At 42.2% G+C, this 22,128-nt stretch overlaps 1 protein-coding gene across 1 annotated transcript in view; it reads left to right on the top strand.

Annotated features, from left to right (window-relative positions):
• The window catches only part of SCFD1 (sec1 family domain containing 1), a 168,483-nt gene that overhangs the window by 93,262 nt on the left and 53,093 nt on the right, over positions 1-22,128 (top strand). Inside the window, exons 16-19 of the mRNA XM_030559349.1 lie at positions 5,009-5,079; positions 13,486-13,565; positions 14,274-14,336; positions 20,068-20,143. Of these exons, the coding sequence (XP_030415209.1) occupies positions 5,009-5,079; positions 13,486-13,565; positions 14,274-14,336; positions 20,068-20,143 (290 nt within the window). The remainder of the gene's footprint in view (positions 1-5,008; positions 5,080-13,485; positions 13,566-14,273; positions 14,337-20,067; positions 20,144-22,128) is intronic.

The raw sequence follows: 22,128 nt of genomic DNA, 5'->3' as shown, positions 1-22,128 counted from the left end.
CCTTGATATGAAGGACGCGTACTTTCGCAACGCCATCTTCCCTACGCACAGGAGATACCTCCGCTTTCTAGCCAACTGTCAGTACTTCTGGTTTACGGCCATAGTCGCCGCCTACCTTCGCTGATGTCGGATATGCGTTTTTCCGTATCTGGACGATTCGCTTATCCGAGGAGACTCTGAGACACAAACCACTCAGCGCGTGGGCATCGTCACGGTCTTATTCACAGGTCAAGGCCTGATGATTACTATAGAGCAATCCACTCTGGTTCCCACGCAGAGGTTGGACTTCCTAGGGGCTATCCTGGTCTCCTACCTAGCCGGAGCCTGCTTATCACAACTGCGGTTTTAGGCAATGGCAACAATCATCTGAGGTCTGCAGGCTTTCCCAACGACCTCGGCTCGTACTTGTCTCAGTCTCCTGGGTCCATGGCTGCCCGCAAGTTTGTAACCAAACACGCCAAGCTCCGCCTCCGTCCTCTCCAAGTCCGGCTCACCTCGGCGTACCACCCGGACAGGGAGCCAATGGTCATGGTAGTCACCGTTCCCTCGAGCACCTTTGGCTCCCTAGAGTGGTGGCTAACTCCCTCCTTGGTGTGGGCAGGGATGCGGTTCCATCCGCCCCAGCCCTCACTGCCCCTGACGACGGACGCGTCATCTCTCTGCTCGAGTGCTCATGGTCACCTCCGAGCTTAAGGCCTTTGGTCTTCTCGGAAGCTGGCATTCCACATCAATGCCCCAAAAATGTGAGTAGTCCGCCTGGCGTGCCAGGGATTCCAGCGGCGGCTGCGAGGCCGTGGTATCTCGGTGTTTACAGCCAACACAACGGCCATGTGCTTCATAAATAACCAGGGAGGGACATGGTCCTCCCCCCTTTTGTCAGGAGGCCATCCATTTCCGGGACTTTTGCATGGCCCACTCGATGGAGCTGGTGACGTCCTTTCTCCCAGGCGTTCGGAACGTCTTGGCGCTTTGACTCAGCAGGTCTTTCCTGTCTTACGAGTGATCACTCTGTCCCATGTGAGGCGTTCTGCTTTCCAGGAGTGGAGATGTTTCCTCACATAGACCTGTTCGCTCACCGCGAGAGCAGAAAATGCCAGATGTTCTGCTCCTTCCAAGGTCTCTCCTCGGGATCGATCTTGGACGCATTCCTGATGCCGTGGAAAGGCCAACTCCGTTATGCCTTCCCACTGTTCCCACTGGTTCATTAGGTCCTGCTCAAACTCCGCAGGGGCAGAGCGCGCATCATCATGATCACTCCAGAGTGGTCCAGGCAGCACTGATATACCACGTTGCTCGGCCTGTCAGTAACTGACCCAATTACCCTGCCACCCCACCCAGACCTCATCACTCAGGGCAACGACAGGCTTCATCACCCGGACCTGCAGCCTCTTCGCCTCACGGTGTGGCTGCTCCGTAACTGAGCCGGGGTGACAGGAAGCCTTCCACCTGGTCAACGTACCGGGCCGGGTGGAAGCGTTTCTTCTACAGCTGCAATATGCTCGATCTTGCTCCTGCTGAGGTCTTGATCCCCTCTATTTGGCCTGCCTCTGGCCTTCAGCGGCAGGACCTGGCGGTATCATCGCTGAGGATACACTCAGCAGCCATCTCTACCTTCCAGCCAGGCTAAGGTGGACGTTCCATGTTCTCACACTCTATGGGTTCGAGGTCTCTCAAGGGCTTGGAGCGCTTGCACCCTCGGGTGTGCCGCCCAGCCCCAACCTGGGACCTCAACCTAGTTTTAACCAGACTTATGTCTCCCCCATTCGAGCCGTTCATGACCGGCCCTCTGCTATACCTGTCTTGGACGACAACTTTCCTCGTAGCTGTTACATCGGCCAGACGGGTCTCCGAGCTCAGAGCTCTTACGGTGGTTCCGCCGTACACTAGGTTTCACAAAGACAAGGTGCAGTTATGACCGCACCCGGCTTTCCTCCCTAAGGTGGTTTCGGCCTTTCATGTTACCCACAGCTCAACGCAATGGGCACAACCATTGCACTCCTTGGACATCTGTGGAGTGTTCGCATTTATATTGCGCTGACAGAACCATTTCGTAAGGTGCCCCAGCTCTGTCACGGTAGCGGGCCAAAGGGAGGGCTTGCTTGTTTTCCTCTCGGAGGATCTCATCTTGGGTGATGGCGTACATCCGCACTTTTTATGATTTGGCTCATATTTCCCCAAGCCACATCATCGTACATTCTACCAGGGCTCAGGCTTCATCTGCCGCCTTGCTGGCTCGTGTTCCTACCCACGAGATCTGTCGCGCAGCTCCATTGGTCCTCGGTCCATACCTTTGCTTCGCAGTATGCCCTGGTTCAACAGTCAAGAGATGCTGTAGCCTCTGGCTCAGCAGTTTTCATTCTGCCACATTTCACTCTGACCCCACCGCCTACGTAAGGCTTGGGATTCACCTAACTGGAATGGATATGAGCAATCACTTGAAGAAGAAAAGACGGTTACTCACCTTTGTAACTGTTGTTCTTCGAGATGTGTTGCTCATATCCATTCCACACCCGCCCTCCTTCCCCACTGTCGGAGTAGCCGGCAAGAAGGAACTGAGGAGCGGGTGGGCCGGCAGGGGTATATATCAAGCGCCATGATGGCGCCACTCTAGGGGGCAACCTGCCGGCCCACTGAGTTGCTAGGGTAAAAGTTTTCCGACGAACGTGCACGCGCGGCGCACACACCTAACTGGAATGGATATGAGCAACACATCTTGAAGAACAACAGTTACAAAGGTGAGTAACCGTCTTTTAGATTTGTGGGCAAAAATCCCTTTTTCCACCCTTTACTGTTATTGGTTCAGTTAAAGGTCTCCAGACATCTGCGTAGGTATTTTGTCATCTTATTACTTTTCTGAGTAATGGTCCCAAAGGTTGCCTTAGCGTCATACAGGATTTCTGACCTGTAGGTATCTTGCATTTCAGCTATTTCAAATCTATAAATCTATAAACCTATGACATACTTAAATTTATCAAAAAGACATTTTATATATACCAACAGATTAATCCTCAGGGCTACAGTCTTCAGAATTGGCACATACTTATACATAATTGGTAGCTAATGTACCAACAAATTTGTTATATTTTTAAAAATTATTTTACTTCTAAAAATGTGCCATAGTCTGAGCTTCATGCAAATGTGCATAAAAATGACATTAAGCATACTTCCTATTTTACAAGCATATTGTGTTGCTCATTACGTTGACTTTGCTTATTGAAGCTATTATTGCATTTGGAAAGAAGTCTGAGCAACTTCATCTGATTCTACAATTTTTTTTTAATTTAACAGAATATCTGTTTTGTTAGCATATCCACATATGCAGTAAAGGAACTGGAGAGTGTGTGTGTGTGTGTGTGTGTGTGTGTGTGTGTGTGTGTGTGTGTGTGTGTGTGTGTGTGTGTGTGTGTGTGTGTGTGTGTGTAAAAAGAGCAAAATGGCTATATTTATAGTGTTTGCTTGGCATAAGTAGGGAGACTTGAATAATATCTAGCCAAGGATACCTGCTTCAGTAAATTTCCAAATAGACCGTAATCAGCAATATCAAATGTCTCTTGTTCAGTAGTCTTATTTCAACTGAAAAGTAAAGCATTACTCTAGTCCAGGGGTCGGCAACCTTTCAGAAGTGGTGTGCCAAACCTTCATGTATTCACTCTTAATTTAAGATTTCGCGTTTCAGTAATACTTTTTAATGTTTTTAGAAGGTCTCTTTCTATAAGTCTATAATATATAAGTAAACTATTGTTGTATGTAAAGTAAATAAGGTTTTTAAAATGCTTAAGAAGCTTCATTTAAAATTAAATTAAAATGCAGAGCCCCCCCAGACTGGAGGCCAGGACCCGGGCAGTGTGAGTACTGCTGAAAATCAGCTTGCGTACCGCCTTTGGCATGCGTGCCATAGGTTAACTACCCCTGCTCTATTCCAATAAAATATGTAGTGGGCTTTTCTAAACGTATCTGGAAACAAGTGTTTAAAGTGTTAACTTTGTACTTTCTCTTTTGTGCCACTGATACTTTACTTATGTTTACTCTGTTTTTGCAACAACATCAATACATTATTTTTTAAAGAATTGACAATTGTTTTCTATATGCCAGATGTTTGCATTGTTTATTTGTATCAGATATCCGCAGGACTTACTGTCATATTTCAGGTACCATTTCCATTCTATGTGAAATTTGTATTATTTTTTCTAGAGATATCAGTAAAATCAGAACTTGTATCTGCCACCTCTTTTCCTCCATCCTAAAACACACATTTCAATTTGAGGAAAGACTTTTGAAACTTTGTGTGCCATCTTCGTTTTTGCTGATCACTTCTGTTTTGGTTGCGTTTACATTTCCAAATTTCATGCATTTATATTAAGTCCTGTGAACTCATGTGTATAGAGACACTTATGGGAGTGACTGAGTACTTATATTTTGACTCCTGGATAAGAGAGGTGAAGAACAAAGTAAACGAGTAGGACAGAGGAAATTATGAAATCCTAGATATTGTTGGGATCCAGATGGTATGAAATTCCCATGGGCAACAAAATGAAAAAAACCCTACAAATGTGTGGGAGATATTAAGATTTTTTTTTGGCTGAAGCCTCATGTAAATTTCTGAAGCTTATGAGGGTAAAGATTTCATTTCATTTAGGTCTTTGTAGCAAAACTGAATAACTCATAAAGTAAAAGTTGTTATGATGTGCTCTGTCTTCTACTACTACAGAAGTTTGATACTTCATGGATTACCTCAGCAGAACTACTCCAAGCCAAAACAGTTGTTATACATAACTACTCTTCGGAGGTTTTGAGCTATTCTAAGGCAGATTTTCAGTGAAGTTGTTGAATGGGTATTTATCACTTTATAGACAACATAAACATTTTTTGTTGTATAACCTTTTCTAAACTCATTACAATTATTGTTATGATCCAAGGGCTCAATATATGTAATACAGAATAGTACACTACTTAGTAGCATAGTTTATAACTTGATTTGAAAAAAGAAACCCTTGTTTTTCCTCCACAGCGGGAACTCCAGAAGACAAGATGCGATTGTTTCTTATCTATTACATAAACTCAGTGCAGGCACCATCAGAGGTATGTTCTTTGGATCTTAATAAAACAAAATTAAGTATTTGCAAAATTTGTGCTAAACTGGTATTTCATAAGGAATTAAATGAATGCCTGTGGCAAACACCTACTTTTTCTTCTCAAGAAAAATATAGTACAGTCTTGTAGGATTGAATCTACAGTCAAAGTTTTACAGAAGATACTACCAGGGATATCACTGCCCAATTATGAAATATAGCTAAACACTTGGATCATGATAATGTGGATATGATTCAAATAGTAAGAATATCACTCACACGAGGGAGATCCGGAACCATAGCTGGACCCGGGCCTTTCCGTATTCAGAATCACCCCCTCCATCAGGCCGTCCACTTCTACAGTGATTATATCTCCATCAAGAGGCTGCTTCCAATATGGTTCCCTCACCCTCCGCACCGATGCTTTACACTCTTCCATCGGCTCTGACAGTATCACCATTAGAACCAGAAGATGAAAAATGTCTCCACCTGGCCAACTGGCAATGTTTCACTTCCTGGCTCAGTGCCATCACCTCCCCCTTTACACCGTCTCGATCCCTACTGTCCTGAACTACCTCCGGGAACTTAAGACATCAGGCCTTACTCTCAGGCCTGTCCGGGTCCACTTATGGACTGGTGCCTGTTATTTACTCGTCCCACCACCACCCACTTCTTGAAAGGGTTACTGAACAGTTTCCCGCCTTGTTCCCCCTCACTCCCCGTAAACCTCAACCTTGTGGTCTCCATCCTCCCCAGGCCCCCCCTTTGAGCCTCTGGCCACGTGCTCCCTCTCCCACCTCTTCAGGAAGGTCATCTTCCTCCTGGCTATCACTTCTGCTAGGTGGGTCAGTGAATTGGCAGCTATGGTGGTCAATCCCCCCTCCCCCCCATGTGGTTTTTCATAAAGACGAAGTTTCCTTACACCCTTCACCCCAAATTCCTCCTGAGGTGGAACTCAGAGACCACCCTCAAGTAATCAATTCACTTCCCAGTCTTCCATCTTAAGCCGCATCTTGTGGACAGGTCCCTGCATTCGAGAAATAAATGGTCAGTTTTCAGAATGGAGAGAGGTAAATAGTGGTGTTCCCCAGGAGTCTGTACTGGGACCAGTACTTTTCAACATTTTCATAAATGATTTGGAAAAGAAGTAAACGGTGAGGTGGCAAAATTTGCAGATGATACATGACTACTCAGATAGTTAAGTCCAAAGCAGACTGTGAAGAGCTAGAAAGGGACCTCAAAAAACTGGGTGACAGGGCAGCAAAATGGCAGATGAAATTCAACATTGATAAATGCAAAGTAATGCACACTGTTAAACATAATCCAAACTATACATATAAAATGATGGGGTCTAAATTTGCTGTTACCACTCAGGAAAGAGATCTTGGAGTCATTGTGGATAGTTCCCTGAAAACGTCCACTCAATGTGCAGCGGCAGTCAAAAAAGCTAACAATGTTGGGAATCATTAAAAAAGGCTTAGATGAGACAGAAAATATCATATTGCCTCTATGCAAATCCATGGTATGTCTACATCTTGAATACTTCATGCAGATCTGGTTGCCCCATCTCAAAAAAAGATGTATTGGAACTGGAAAAGGTACAGAAAGGGGCACCAGAAATGATTAGGGATATGGAACAACTTCCATATGAGAGATTAATAAGACCAGGATTTTTCAGCTTGGAAAAGAGATGACTAAGAGGGGAATATGATAGAAGTCTATAAAATCATGACTGGGGTGGAGAAAGTAAACAAGGAAGTGTTATTTATTCCTTTTCATACATAAGAACTAGGGGGTCACAAAATGAAATTAATAGGCAGAAGGTTTAAAACAAACAAAAGGAAGTATTTCTTCATACAACACACAGTCAACCTGTGGAACTCTTTGCCAGAAGATGTTGTGAAGGCCAAGAATATAACAGAGTTCCAAAAAGAACTAGATACGTTCATGGAGGATAGGTCCATAGCCTGGCTGTTAGCCAGGATGGGCAGGGATGGTGTCCCTATCCTCTGTTTGCCAGAAGCTGGGAATGGGCAACCGGATGGATCACTTGATGATTACCTGTTCTGTTCATTCCCTCTGAAGCATCTGGCTTTGGCCACTGTCAGAAGAGAGGATATTGGGCTAGATGGACCATTGGTCTGACCCAGTGTGACTGTTCATATGTTCTTATGACGTCTGCCATGTGCTTGCATTCTGTGCCTCAACAGAACCCATGCCTTTTGTGCCTATTCATGGCCATTGTGGACAGGCCCCAGGGCTAAGCCCTATATTCTCAATGCATCTCGAAGTGGGTCTCTGCATGCGTCCAAGTGTGCTAGGCATGGCTAACACTCCACTGCCTGGCAGATTATGGCACATTCAACACAGGCACAGGTGGTCACATCTGCCTCCCTGGCAGACACATCCTGGCATAATATCTGCCAAGCAGCAATGTGGCATTCCATGCATACCTTGACCACTCATTACTCCATCACCCAGAGGGCAGCCGAATTTGCAGCTGTGAACCATGCCATCCCACAGACTGCGATACCTCTTGCATCCTGACCCCTCCCCACACACACACAGATCACTGCATAATACTCACCCGCATTTGCAATACATATAGGGACCATTACTCAAAGAAGAGGAGGTTGCTTACCTGTAACTGGAGATTCTTTGAGATGTGTGGACCCTATTTGTATTCCAATACCCACCCTCCATCCTGCACAGCCTCATTTCTCCTGGAACACAAGGCTAGGTATGACGTACATGTGGATCAATGGATACTGCTACAGAAATCTTCTAGCAAATAGTGTGTATGTGCCCCCTTGTTTGTAATACAAGTAGGGACCACACATCTTGAAGAACCCCCAGTTACAGTAACCTCCTCTGTTTCCACATTGACAAGTTATCTGCCTTCCTGTGTTTTTTCCCAAAGCCACACCAGGAAGATGTTCTCCTTATTTTGGACATTAGAAAGGCATTAGAACCAAACCATTTAGAAAGTCTCCTAGACCGTTTATTCCAATTGAAAAAAAGATCCACAGTCTCCACCCAGAGATGTTCAAAGTGGGTTTCCAGTTGTATTCTTATTTGTTACCAGGCTGCTAATGTTCAGTGCTCCCTTCCTCCTCACACCCCACCCCCACATTCCCAGAATAACAGCCAATTCTGCAAGATCTTAAGCAGCCTCCATGGCACTATTACAAAATGTTTCAGTTGCTGAAATTTGCAAAACAGCAACCTGGGCATCACTGCACACTTTTATCCAAACACTACACACTGGTACACATGTAGGTCAGACACTGCTGTTGGTATGCAGTTCTTTATTTAGTGTTCCAAAGCCCCTCTTCCTTTAGTGGATAATCCTCAGAAGTCACCTGAAGTAGAGCACCCATGGGGACACTACTCGAAGGAGAGGTTACTCACTTCATGCAATTACTGGAGTTCTTCAAGATGTGTGTCCTGATGGGTGTTCAATTACCCCTTCCCTTGTGTTCCAGCATTTCATCTTGTGGGACTTCATGGTAGGGAGGGTGGTTCACCCACGCAGCTACGTATATCCTCTGTGTAAGCCATGAGTATGTTTGGAGCTTGTGTGTAGTCCAAATGGGCACTGCTACTGAATCTTTCATCAAAGGCACATGAGCGTATGCTCACCTGAAGTGGAGCACCCATAGGGATACACATCTTGAAGAACTCCAGTTACTGCACAAGGTGAGTATCCTCTCCTTTCTCCTATCAACAATCCTGCAAGTGTCAAATAGGCTGTTGTGCACTAGATATTTACCTAATATGAAAGTCTCCCTCCCACCCCACAGTCCCACAATAACCTCTTGAATGCAGAGGGTGAGGGGAAGGAAGACGCTCTCCAGCAAGACGGGAAATTTTGGAGAAAGAAGGATGTCTGTGACCATGTTGTAGATCCAGTGGTTAATACTCTGCCACTAGAGACAAAGATGCATACAGGCTGTGAATGGCCACCGCTGTGGGGTACAGGTTGTTTTACAGGGATGAAAATACTGTAAGACATGGTCATCTTCTGGTATTTTCATGCTGCATTGCTGACCTCTCTTTTAAATCCTGTCTTGGGTCGGTCAAGAGCTGCCTTTCTCTTTCTGTTCTTGCAATAAAGGGCATATGTATAGGTTTACTCATAGACTCATAGACTCTAGGACTGGAAGGGACTTCGAGAGGTCATCGAGTCCAGTCCCCTGCCCTCATGGCAGGACCAAATACTGTCTAGACCATCCCTAATAGACATTTATCTAACCTACTCTTAAATATCTCCAGCGATGGAGATTCCACAACTTCCCTAGGCAATCTATTCCAGTGTTTAACTACCCTGACAGTTAGGAACTTTTTCCTAATGTCCAACCTAAATCTCCCTTGCTGCAGTTTAAGCCCATTGCTTCTTGTTCTATCATTGGAGGCTAAGGTGAACAAGTTTTCTCCCTCCTCCTGATGACACCCTTTTAGATACCTGAAAACTGCTATCATGTCCCCTCTCAGTCTTCTCTTTTCCAAACTAAATAAACCCAATTCTTTCAGCCTTCCTTCATAGGTCATGTTCTCAAGACCTTTAATCATTCTTGTCGCTCTTCTCTGGACCCTCTCCAATTTCTCCACATCTTTCTTGAAATGCGGTGCCCAGAACTGGACACAATACTCCAGTTGAGGCCTAACCAGCGCAGAGTAGAGCGGAAGAATGACTTCTCGTGTCTTGTTTACAACACACCTGTTAATGCATCCCAGAACCACGTTTGCTTTTTTTGCAATTCATATTTAGCTTGTGGTCCATTATGACCTCTAGATCTCTTTCTGCCATACTCCTTCCTAGACAGTCTCTTCCCATTCTGTATGTGTGAAACTGATTGTTCCTTCCTAAGTGGAGCACTTTGCAATTGTCTTTATTGAACTTCATCCGGTTTACCTCAGACCATTTCTCCAATTTGTCCAGATCATTTTGAATTTTGACCCTGTCCTCCAAAGCAGTTGCAATCCCTCCCCGTTTGGTATCGTCTGCAAACTTAATAAGCGTACTTTCTATGCCAACATCTAAATCGTTGATGAAGATATTGAACAGAGCTGGTCCCAAAACAGACCCCTGTGGAATTCCACTTGTTATACCTTTCCAGCAGGATTGGGAGCCATTAATAACTACTCTCTGAGTACAGTTATCCAGCCAGTTATGCACCCACCTTCTAGTAGCCCCATCTAAATTGTACTTTCCTAGCTTATCTATAAGAATATCATGCGAAACTGTATCAAATGCCTTACTAAAGTCTAGGTATATCACATCCACCGCTTCTCCCTTATCCACAAGGCTCGTTATCCTATCAAAGAACGTTATCAGATTTCATCTCATTTCATCTTTTTTGGTTTCCTTTGGAACCTGAAGGCACAGTCTTTATACGAAGTAAACCCAGATTTTTTTATCAGTGTCTTTGAAATAGTAAATTCTAGGAAATTAACAATATGAAGTAATTTATATTCAGTAACATTACTTGGATGTTATACAGTGAGTTTTAGAATGTAATCCTATAAATTATATTCTTGATTGAAACTACTCTCTGCCAGTGTCTTAAATTGGTTGCTCTTTTTTACATAAGAATCAGTTTATTCTGCACAAAGGAAAACTAAATATGATTTTGATTTTCTGAATGTGCTTTGGTTTTAGTATGAACACAATAAAATATGCTACTTTTGTTACCGGCTGTTCTGATCATGAGTAATTGTGTGAAGATGGCTGTTTTTTGACAGATGTGCAAGAGACTGAGGATTTAAATTTAGATTTCACCTAAAATAGTCTGTTAACTTCATTTGCTCTCAAATATTCATAAGTTCATTTACACTTTATGTTAGAGGTCTGATAGGGCTAAGATTTTTTTGTGGCAGCAAACTCCCTTTACTCCTGAGATCAGTGATTGGGAAACTGTCACCTACCCAATACACAAAACCTCAAGTGCAATTTTAATCCCCTAGCTGTGTGGGAGGTGTGGTAAGAATGTACGAAGCAAGGCCCAGGATAGTTAGTGTGTAATTACCTGCAATTGTTACCCCTCAACCCCAGGATTTGTGGTATACCTCTACCCCAATATACCACAACCCAATATAACACGAATTCGGATATAACGCGGTATGATTTTTTGGCTCCCGAGGACAGCGTTATATCGAGCTAGAGATGTAGAAGAAAGTAGGATTTGGGATTAGGAAGTCTATGGGCTAGTGGTGAATTAATCCACTCTAGCTATAGAGAATGGGTGAGTAGACAGACAGTAGTTGGAGGCAGTTTTTACAGGTGGGGTTGGCAAATCTTCTCAGTGCATTAGTTCCTCATCTGCAAAATGGGGGTGATAATACTACCTAATTTCACAGAGTTGTAAAAATAAATGTTTATAAAGCACTTAGATGCTATAGTGATGAGCGCCTTAGAAAAACCCATAAGGAAATTAATAATTCTCTCTTCAGAGCAGGTTTTGAATAGAGTGCAGTAAATGAGGCATAGGCGACAAGTGGAATAATGAGGGAAAAACAAAATATTGAATAGTGCTCATTAAGTGAGCGCTGTCTTTTCTGTGGCTTTGAATGAGGCAGGGGTCCTGTGGACCAATTAGTATGTGATCATGTAATTAAAGACCATCATATATGTGCCCAAGAGGGCTGAATTATATCTAAATGTATACATCTGGGAACAAAGAACGTACTCCATATTGCAGATGGGAGATTCTGTTCTGGGAAGCAGTGACTTAGAAATAGATTTAGGGGTCAGGGTGATAATCAGCTGAATATGAGCTCCCAATTTGATGCAGTGGCCAAAATAGCTAATGCAATCTTGAGATGCATAAACAGGAATCTCAAGTAGGGGAAGAGACATTATTTTACCTTTTATTTGTCACTGGTACAGCTGCTGCTGGAATACTGTGTCAAGGATGTTGATAAATTAGAGACGGTACAGAGAAGAGCCCCAAGAATGATTAGAGGATTAGAAAACCTGCCTTAGCGATACTCAAGAAGCTCAGTCTATTTAGCTTGACAAAGAGAAGGTTAAGGAGTGACTTGATTACAGTCTACAGGTATCTACATGAGGAACAAATATTTAATGGCTCTTTAATCTGGCAGAGAAAGCTATAACATGATCCAATGGCTAAAAGCTGAAGCTAGACAAATTCAGACTGGAAATAAGGCATACATTTTTAAGTGTGAGAGTTATTAACCATTGTAACAATGTACCAAGGGTCATGGTGGATTCTCCGTTACTGACAATTTTTAAGTCACAATTGGATGGTGTTCTAAAAGATATGCTCTAGGAATTGTTTTGGAGAAGTTCTATGCCCTGTTGCTATACAGAACGTCAGACTAGATGATCAGTGGTCACCCTTCTGGCCTTAAAATCTGTGAAAGTTGCACTGGTCTTCACTTTTCTCTGAAGGCTGGGGGAAATCAGAGACCAGGAGTTCAAATTTTACCTCTATGTGTTTTTTGAGTTCACATACAATTCACTGCACTTATTATTAACCACAGCTATGAATCCTAATCTAAGTGACAGTGTATAGAAGAGCTGCTTGACCCTGTCTCTCCTCACCATCTTTTAAATAAGTTAACAGAGAGCTTTTGCAAGGTCACTGCAGGTGCAGAACTCAGGTCCCAAACATTACCAATCCTTATTTTATCCAGTGGGCCACACTGCCTGTCAATCACTAAATTACTTGCGGTTATCCTATCTCTAACCTCTATAAACTGCACTCCTCCCCACAATCCAGGGATAGAATTCAGGATTCCTGATTACCAGTATTCTATTCCTGACATGTAAACGGTTGTGTGACCTACTGGGAAAGCCTGTGGCTAATCTTCCTCCACTGGCTGGTCAACACAATAGCTAACAATTACTACTGTTTGTTCAAATACTAAGGGCTTATGCTAGGGATTTGAAGATGAGGAGGTTCAAACACTACTGCTGGTCTGTGTGGGGAAATGGTACAGTAGTTGCATGAGATTCCCATCAAACTTACACTCTGGTGCAAAACCATAATAGTTACCTGACAGCAAATAACATCACAAATGCATAGAATGTGTTGGTCAAATGCGCCTTGATATAACTGATAGAAAATCATATGAGGTCACAAGTTGCAAGCTTGATGAAGTTGAGTACATATTGCTTTTGGGTATCCGTTGGAGATGGAGGTGAAAATCTGAAGGCTGTGTCCTGCCACAGTCTTGACTGACTCTAAACATAGGTTTTGTTTGCCAGCTCCTAAAGTTAGTTTGAATTTTTTAAATTGTCTTTTCAATAGCAAAATAAGTTGTATTTATACTACTTATTTAACATGTTTAGAGGAGAAAAATATCTACATATTTTGTCATCCGTATATGCAAGGACAGTTGGATTTAGAATAGTGGAAAGCAGTTTCAATTCTCCCATTTATGATTTCAGGCTGATTTGGAGCAATACAAAAAAGCATTGACAGATGCAGGATGTAATCTTACTCCCTTGAACTACATAAAACAATGGAAGTAAGTTAATTTTTCTTCTTCATAAACTGCAGGTAGTTGGAGGGAAGTTGAAAACAGATACATAAACTACTGCAGCCAGGATTTGTGGAAATTTTGTATTACTTTTAATGTTTAATTCATTGTGGTTCTTACATAATTTTGCTGTCACTGATTTGACAATGCATGTGAACACTTCTAAACCAACTCTAACATGTGAGAATGGTATTAAACTTGATTTTGAACAATATACTTGATATGTTTTTCTTGACACAAATAAGTAATTTGCTAAAGGCAACTGAGTGACTCAGTAGAGCCTAGTTTAAATTCAGATTTCCTGGTTTTCTGATCCTTGATTCAGTCTTGTGGGCCATCCTGCTTATCATGAAATATTAGATCTTATAAAAGGAGAAATCTATCTTTCATCTATCCTCCATCCCAATTCCAGGTACTATACTCTAATTTCTTTGAGCATCTAACTATATCTCATTATAGCTGTAGGCTTTAGATTGGCAAAAGCTAAGATATTATGAAAGAGATGCATTCAGTTTTTAATAAAAGGAGAGAGATGTTTGTAATTTGCCCAATTACCTGATGACTAATTTTAGAGGCAGAGCCATTTCTGTTCTCAGATGGTCAGAAGGTCTTCCACAATGGTCTTATAGGAAGAGAAGACGTAGTAGTGTAACGGTGAAACAAATTAAGCACTTGATTATAACATTTCTTTCATAGGGCTTTTGCCAAGATGGCTTCAGCTCCTACCAGCTATGGAAACGCTACAGCTAAACCATTGGGGTAAGTTTTTTAATTCATCTACCAAAATTCCTAGTAAATCTTTTATTTATTAATTTAATAAATTTCGATTTTATGATCACTGAGAGCATTCAGTAATAAATAACCTTTAAAGTGACTGTTTTTATCAGATTCCACGTAATTAAGCTGAAACTACAGTTGAAATAAATTTAGCTATGTGTAGTTTAAAAAAATCAGCTGAATCTTTTAGTTCTCCTTTGAATGATGGTTCCTATTGTATTTCAGTGTGGGTTTACTGTTGGTCTGCACATATGCCCTGGCTTATCTTGTACGTCTCTCTGAAGGGATAAAGAGGTAGACAAAATGACTCTCTCTCCAGTTCCTTCTCACAGCTGCATGGGTTGGGTCGGAACTTCCAATAGTCCATAGCTTTGGCTTTGGCTTACAAAATGAGATTTACATTTGGTTTTGTAAATAGCTTTAACATCTTGTACAGTTTTTGCAGATTACAATTTAATATTTTGTAGATCTCTTAAAGTTTAGATTTAGTCTTTTCGGGGGACACCCCTCTTCCCTACTGTACCAGCCTATGCCCAGGACTCCGTGCTTCAAACTGTGCTTCCTGCCCACAATCCTCCTCAGTCAGTGATGACCACCAGTGCGGCCTGTCCTGCCTTGGGAAAACCCATGTCAGAGCAAGATGGAGTATCTGCCAGTTGTTCCCCAGCCATGTCCAAGAAGAGCAGGAACTTTGTCTCCAGAAATACCTCATGGAGAAGGTCGTGAGGCCTCAATTAGACCCAGGCCAGGGACAGTTCTCCCATCAGCTTGATTCAGCAAGGAGTGTGCCTCCTGCTATGAAGTCCGACCCTGGGTGCGGGAGAACCTGCCCCCACAGCTCCCTAGTGGGATCTTGTTAGGAATCCAGGAAACACTCCCATAAGCATGAGACTAATTCTTCCTCTAAATCCACTTCAAAGAAGTCAGATTCAGCTCCGAGCAAGCCCATCAGCTCAGCCCCTGAAGACGTAGTACATCCAAAGTCCCAGAGGCATGACAAGATCCGTTGGTACCATCGTCAGCACCTCCCAAACCCTGGGATCTGCCAGCACCAACAAAGACCAATCATCGTGAGTTTCACCTATCCACAGCATTTTCTGCCTTGGTAGCTAAACTGTCTACTCCATCTCCAATGGCTTGAACAAGTAGAATCCCTTTCACACCAGGGAGATCTGAATCTGTTGCCACTCCACAGGACATTTTCACATCTGCACATCGGTATCAAAGCCTTTCTTCTATTCATCCATGCTCACAGTGTCACATGTCAGACGTTATGACTGTCTTCTACATCAACAAGCAAAGAGGACTGAGATCCATCTCCCTGTGTACGGAAGCGGTCAGCTTGTGGAGCTGGTATGTGAGCAACTGAATCACTTAGCAGCAGCCTATATTCCGGTGAAGCAAAATGTGCTTGCAGGCTCCATCACAGACATTTTGCAGTCAACCAGGAGTGGGAGCGCCAGGATTTGGTACTGCACAATATTTTTGCTCTAAGGGGAACCCCAACCAGTAATCTGTTCGCCTCTCAGGAACAAAATGAGCTCAGATTAGCTATGGGAATAAAGGGAAACAAGAAGACTTTTTATCAATACATTAGAAGCAAGAGGAAGACCAAGGACAGGGTAGGCCCACTGCTCAGTGAGGAGAGAGAAACAGTAACAGGAAACTTGGAAATGGCAGAGATGCATAATGACTTCTTTGTTTCGGTCTTCGCTGAGAAGTCTGAAGGAATGTCTAACATAGTGAATGCTTATGGGAAGGTGGTAAGTTTAGAAGATAAAATAAAAAAAAGAGCAAGTTAAAAATCACTTAGAAAAGTTAGATGCCTGCAAGTCACCAGGGCCTGATGAAATGCATCCTAGAATACTCAAGAAGTTAATAAAGGAGGTATCTGAGCCTCTAGCTATTATCTTTGGAAAGTCATGGGAGACAGGAGAGATTCCAGAAGACTGGAAAAGGGCAAATATAGTGCCCATCTATAAAAAGGGAAATAACAACCCAGGAAACTACAGACCAGTTAGTTTAACTTCTGTGCCAGGGAAGATAATGGAGCAAGTAATTAAAGAAATCATCTGCAAACACTTGGAAGGTGGTAGGGTAATAGGGAATAGCCAGCATGGGTTTGTAAAGAACAAATCGTGTCAAACCAATCTGATAGCTTTCTTTGATAAGATACCGAGTCTTGTGGATAAGGGAGAAGTGGTGGATATGGTATACCTAGACTTTAGTAAGGCATTTGGTACGGTCTCGCATGATATCCTTATCGATAAACTAGGCAAATACAATTTAGATGGGGCTACTAGAAGGTGGGTGCATAACTGGCTGGATAACTGTACTCAGAGAGTAGTTATTAATGGCTCCCAATCCTGCTGGAAAGGTATAACAAGTGGAATTCCACAGGGGTCTGTTTTGGGACCAGCTCTGTTCAATATCTTCATCAACAATTTAGATGTTGGCATAGAAAGTACGCTTATTAAGTTTGCAGACGATACCAAACGGGGAGGGATTGCAACTGCTTTGGAGGACAGGGTCAAAATTCAAAATGATCTGGACAAATTGGAGAAATGGTCTGAGGTAAACCGGATGAAGTTCAATAAAGACAATTGCAAAGTGCTCCACTTAGGAAGGAACAATCAGTTTCACACATACAGAATGGGAAGAGACTGTCTAGGAAGGAGTATGGCAGAAAGAGATCTAGAGGTCATAATGGACCACAAGCTAAATATGAATTGCAAAAAAAGCAAACGTGGTTCTGGGGTGCATTAACAGGTGTGTTGTAAACAAGACACGAGAAGTCATTCTTCCGCTCTACTCTGCGCTGGTTAGGCCTCAACTGGAGTATTGTGTCCAGTTCTGGGCACCGCATTTCAAGAAAGATGTGGAGAAATTGGAGAGGGTCCAGAGAAGAGCGACAAGAATGATTAAAGGTCTTGAGAACATGACCTATGAAGGAAGGCTGAAAGAATTGGGTTTATTTAGTTTGGAAAAGAGAAGACTGAGAGGGGACATGATAGCAGTTTTCAGGTATCTTAAAGGGTGTCATCAGGAGGAGGGAGAAAACTTGTTCACCTTAGCCTCTAATGATAGAACAAGAAGCAATGGGCTTAAACTGCAGCAAGGGAGATTTGGGTTGGACATTAGGAAAAAGTTCCTAACTGTCAGGGTAGTTAAACACTGGAATCAATTGCCTGGGGAGGTTGTGGAATCTCCATTTCTGGAGCTATTTAAGAGTAGGTTAGATAAATGTCTCTCTGGGATGGTCTAGACAGTATTTGGTCCTGCCATGAGGACAGGGGACTGGACTCGATGACCTCTCGAGGTCCCTTCCAGTCCTAGAGTCAATGAATCTATGAATCTATAATATGTAGATCCAGAAAAGGCCAAGGTCACCACTCCCAGGGAGACGCTCTGCTTCTTTCCTGGTCGGACTAGTTTAACTATGCCTTCCCTCCACTACAACTCCTGCCATGACCTCTGCACAAATCTGGCAGCACAGGCCCTGGGTCATCCTGATTGACCCTACTGGCCCAGACAGTTTTGGTGTCCCAGCTTCCTGTGTGTGGCATCCTGACTGCCAGTCATTCTCCCAATGTTTCCCGAGTTCCTGACCCAGTGGAACAGCAGAATCAAGCACCCCAGTCCACATTCCCTCCACCGCTCAGGGCTTGATATTTGGATGGGTGTCATCCTTAGAACGTTCATGCTTCACAGCTGTGTGAGGCATCCTTTCTGATAATAGGAAGGACTCTACTAGAAGTTGTTACCTTGCTAAATGGAAGCGCTTTTCTTCTTGGAACATCAAAATAGCATTCTCCTAGAAACTGCAGATATTCCTCTCATCTTGGATTATATCCTCGGAAGATGTCAGGCCTGTCCATTAGCTCCTTGCAAGTCCACTTGGAGGCGGTCAGTACATACCATCCACCTTCTCAGGGCTAGTCGATCTTCGCACATCTAGTGACCACCAGGTTCTGGAAATGCCTAACTAGAACCTTCCCACCTGTTTAGAAGCCTGCTCCCCAGCAGAACCTGAACCTTATTCTCTCAGTACTTATAAGGCCCCCCTTTGAATCTTTAGCTTCTTGCTTCATGTGTTTCCTTTCCATGAAGCTCACTTTCCCTGTAGCCATTCCCTCAGCTAGAAGGGTTGGCGAGCTTCGATCACTGATGGCAGATCCTCTTTACACTATATTCCATAAGGATAAGGATTCTTTGCATCTGTGCCCCAAATTCACCCCCAGAGTAGCTTTAGAATTCACCTTAACCAATTGATTCACTTACCTGTGTTCTTCCCTCACGCTTCCTCAGAGGAATGAAGACTCCATTCCCTCAATATTTGGTGGGCCTTGGCCTTTTATCTGCAAAGAACAAAACCAGTCAGGAAGTCCGTGAGACTATTCATCGCTATAATAGAAAGAATCATGGGGCATGCCATCGCCACTCAGAGAATCTCCAAATGGATCTCTGGCTGCATTCTGCTCTATCAGCTGTCCCAGGGGGTAAGAGCTCATTTCACAAGAGCACAAGCAACATCTATGGCATCACTTAGGAGGTGCCTCTCCTTGATATCTGTAAAACGGTCATTTGGAGTTTTGTTCACATGTTTGCAAGACATTGTGCCTTGGTGCAGGACTCCTCTGCTGATTCCTCCTTTGGGGCAGCAGTCCTCCACTCAGGTCTACCATCTAGACACTACAAATCATGGACTGAATGGAGATACTGGATTTATGGCCAGTCCATGATTTTTAGTGTCTTGCAAGCTTGTGAATTTAAGCTCCCAGGATCATTTTTTGAAAGTGTTTGTGCAGATTTCCTTTAAGGATAATGACTAATAGCTCAGATACAGAAAGATCACTTTGTAAAAAGTGTTTGTCCACAGAGTGAACAGAGACACTGGATTTATGGCTTATTACAGCAATCTGTAACCTACGTCAAACTTATCCTTGTCATTGAGTCCTATCAGCTGATTATTATTATTTATTATGGTACCCTGGGACCCAGTCATGGATCAGGGTCTCTTTATGCGAGATGCTGCTCACAGACATAACAAAAAAGAAGATCCCTGCTCTGAAGAGCTTACAGTCTAAGACAAGCAGCAAAGAATCCTGTGGCACCTTATAGACTAACAGACGTTTTGGAGCATGAGCTTTCGTGGGTGAATACCCACTTCCTCAGATGCATGTCACGAAAGCTCATGCTCCAAAACGTCTGTTAGTCTATAAGGTGCCACAGGATTCTTTGCTGCTTTTACAGATCCAGACTAACACGGCTACCCTCTGATACCAGTCTAAGACAAGATACAACAGACAGGAGGAGCAAAAGATAACAATGAGACCAAACCAAACAGCGTGAAAAGCAGTGGTCGCAGCGTACTGGCTGTCTAACTATTATCAAGTCTTTTTGTAGAGTGCGTGGCAGAGAGCTGTAAGAAGGCATTTAAAAGAGGACAAAGAGGTGACTTTGGGGATGTGGATATCGAGTAGCAATCGAGAAAACCCAAAGTTAATATTAAAAATGACTGTTTTTGTTCAGTCTGCCAACAACAACAAAAGTTGATATAAGGTTGAGGGCACAGTTTTACTAGAGCATACCATTTTGTTTAATGGAGAGCAGATTAAAATTATAAAACTTCTGCAGACTTGTAACAGTGACAACTCTGAAAGCAAAGATGCTCAAATTCATACATTGTGTTGTCTGTGTTTTTGTTTTTCAGTCTCTTTTCACGTGTTATGAATACAGGCTCACAGTTTGTGATGGAAGGAGTGAAGAATTTGGTATTGAAACAACAAGTGAGTTTAAGAATGGAAAACAACAAGTGATATTTTTAAACTTGTTTGATGGCACATTTCAGACAAACATTTCGCCATAGTTTATCCATGTAATACATTAAAATGAATGGTTCTAAGGATGCAGCAAAATGAAGCATAACAGAACTTAGAGAACTTACCTTCTCTAAGATTCCATATACATATAGTATAAATACATTATTTGTTTTTTATATTTGGATTGTAGCTTTTAATTTGTAAACAAATTATTTTTCACTGTTGAGAAGCTTATTGTCCATGAATAATATCCTAAATTATCCCTGTGAGGCCCTATGCTCAAGGGGCATTTGCTCCCAAAAAGTGTAATAAATATCTTAGGTCCACCCTCTGCAAACTAATTTCAACACTGTGAAAGGAGTAAATATGCATCTTTAGGTTTTTTTTCATAAATACCCATAACCTTCATAAACACAGAATATGTGGGCATGTGCTATTTTTCCTTTGATTATCTCATATTTTGACAGTAACCATTCCAAAATTATTGAAAGTCTAATACTATTTTGATCCTTCTGTTCAATCACATATCAGGCACTTCTAATTTAGCACATCTAAAATATAAAACAACCTCAGCCTTGAAGAACTGTAGCATGGAAAAGAGTAACAAGTCTAAAAATAATACCTAGATCTTATATAGCACTTTTCAACAGTAGATCTCAGAGCACTTTATAAAGGAGGTCAAATATCATTATCCACATTTTACAGATGGAGAAACTTAGTTACTCAGAGATGAAGTGATTTGTCCAAGGTCATCCAACAGACCAGCAGCAGAACTGGAAATAGAAGTCAGGTCGCCTCCATGCCAATCTAGTGTGCTATTGACTAGGCCACACTGCCTTCTCTTATAACATTTAGCGTCACTTAAGAAAAATATTTTATGGTTTAACTCACTTGTGACTCTGCCAATCATGAGTTGTCTCAAAAATATCATAACTCCTTCATACAGTTTATATGTAAATTCACTCTTGTGGCTGAAATCTTAAACTCAAGTTATGGTTATCACAAGTTAAAAGTCAACTCCTGGGTGGATTTAGATGGGCTAAATTGTGATGGGAAACACTCATTTGAATTTTCTGAACATTGTATGATGCAAATGTTGCAGTGATACCATTAAAATGATGGGCCATAGAAGAATGAATGGAATAAACAGATTTTAATACACTGAATTTCTAATTTATTTTTGTTTTAAGTAACTTTGGTTCTGCAACCTAAACACTAAATAAAATTAAAACTTTTTTTTTTTCAAATAGAAGGTCTTGGTAAAGTCTGATCTAATAGCTGTGCAACAGCAAAAAAAATCAATTTGATTTTTATTCTGATCTTGAGTATTTTTTCATACTGTTTGCCCTATGATCAGAATACCTTTTGTGCATCAAAAATATCAACTGTCACAAAAAACTTTTTAACTGGTTTCCATAGTTTTTATAAGGCACTTTGTGAGGCTTATTCTGCAGAAATGTATTGTGAATAGGTTATGCATTAGATTATACAGTTAAGATCTGTACGACATAATGAAATATTTATAATTAAAATTTAGAAATACTGCTTTTACATTGTTTGCCAAAGACCTCTTTAAAACATTTATTTCTTGCAACAATGTCTAATAGTGATAGTTTATATGAAACCCACTATGACTGACTTGTAGAGGGAAATTACATAAGCTTCTACACATACCTAGCTTTAAAACCTAATAGCTTTGTTGACAACAAGTTGAAACAGAACTTGCTGTTTCGCTTTTTTGTTTTGCAGATTTACTGACTGTTTGACAAGCTGTAAAATGCAAGTTTATAAGGTTTCTGAGCTGGCTTTTAACTCTTGTGCCCAAGAGTATATATGTTAAGACTCCTTGGGATAGCCAAATAAGATGTATTTTTGCATGATATTTAAGCATGCTGCAGGGAGGGGCTTGTAGGAGGTATTTGTTTTAATCTTAGCCTTTTTTCCCCCTTGGG

Source organism: Gopherus evgoodei, chromosome 4 (assembly GCF_007399415.2).
Source record: "Gopherus evgoodei ecotype Sinaloan lineage chromosome 4, rGopEvg1_v1.p, whole genome shotgun sequence".
NCBI lineage: Eukaryota > Metazoa > Chordata > Testudines > Testudinidae > Gopherus > Gopherus evgoodei.
The sequence above is the reverse complement of the archived record's forward strand: the minus strand, read 5'-3'. Positions and strand labels throughout refer to the sequence as shown.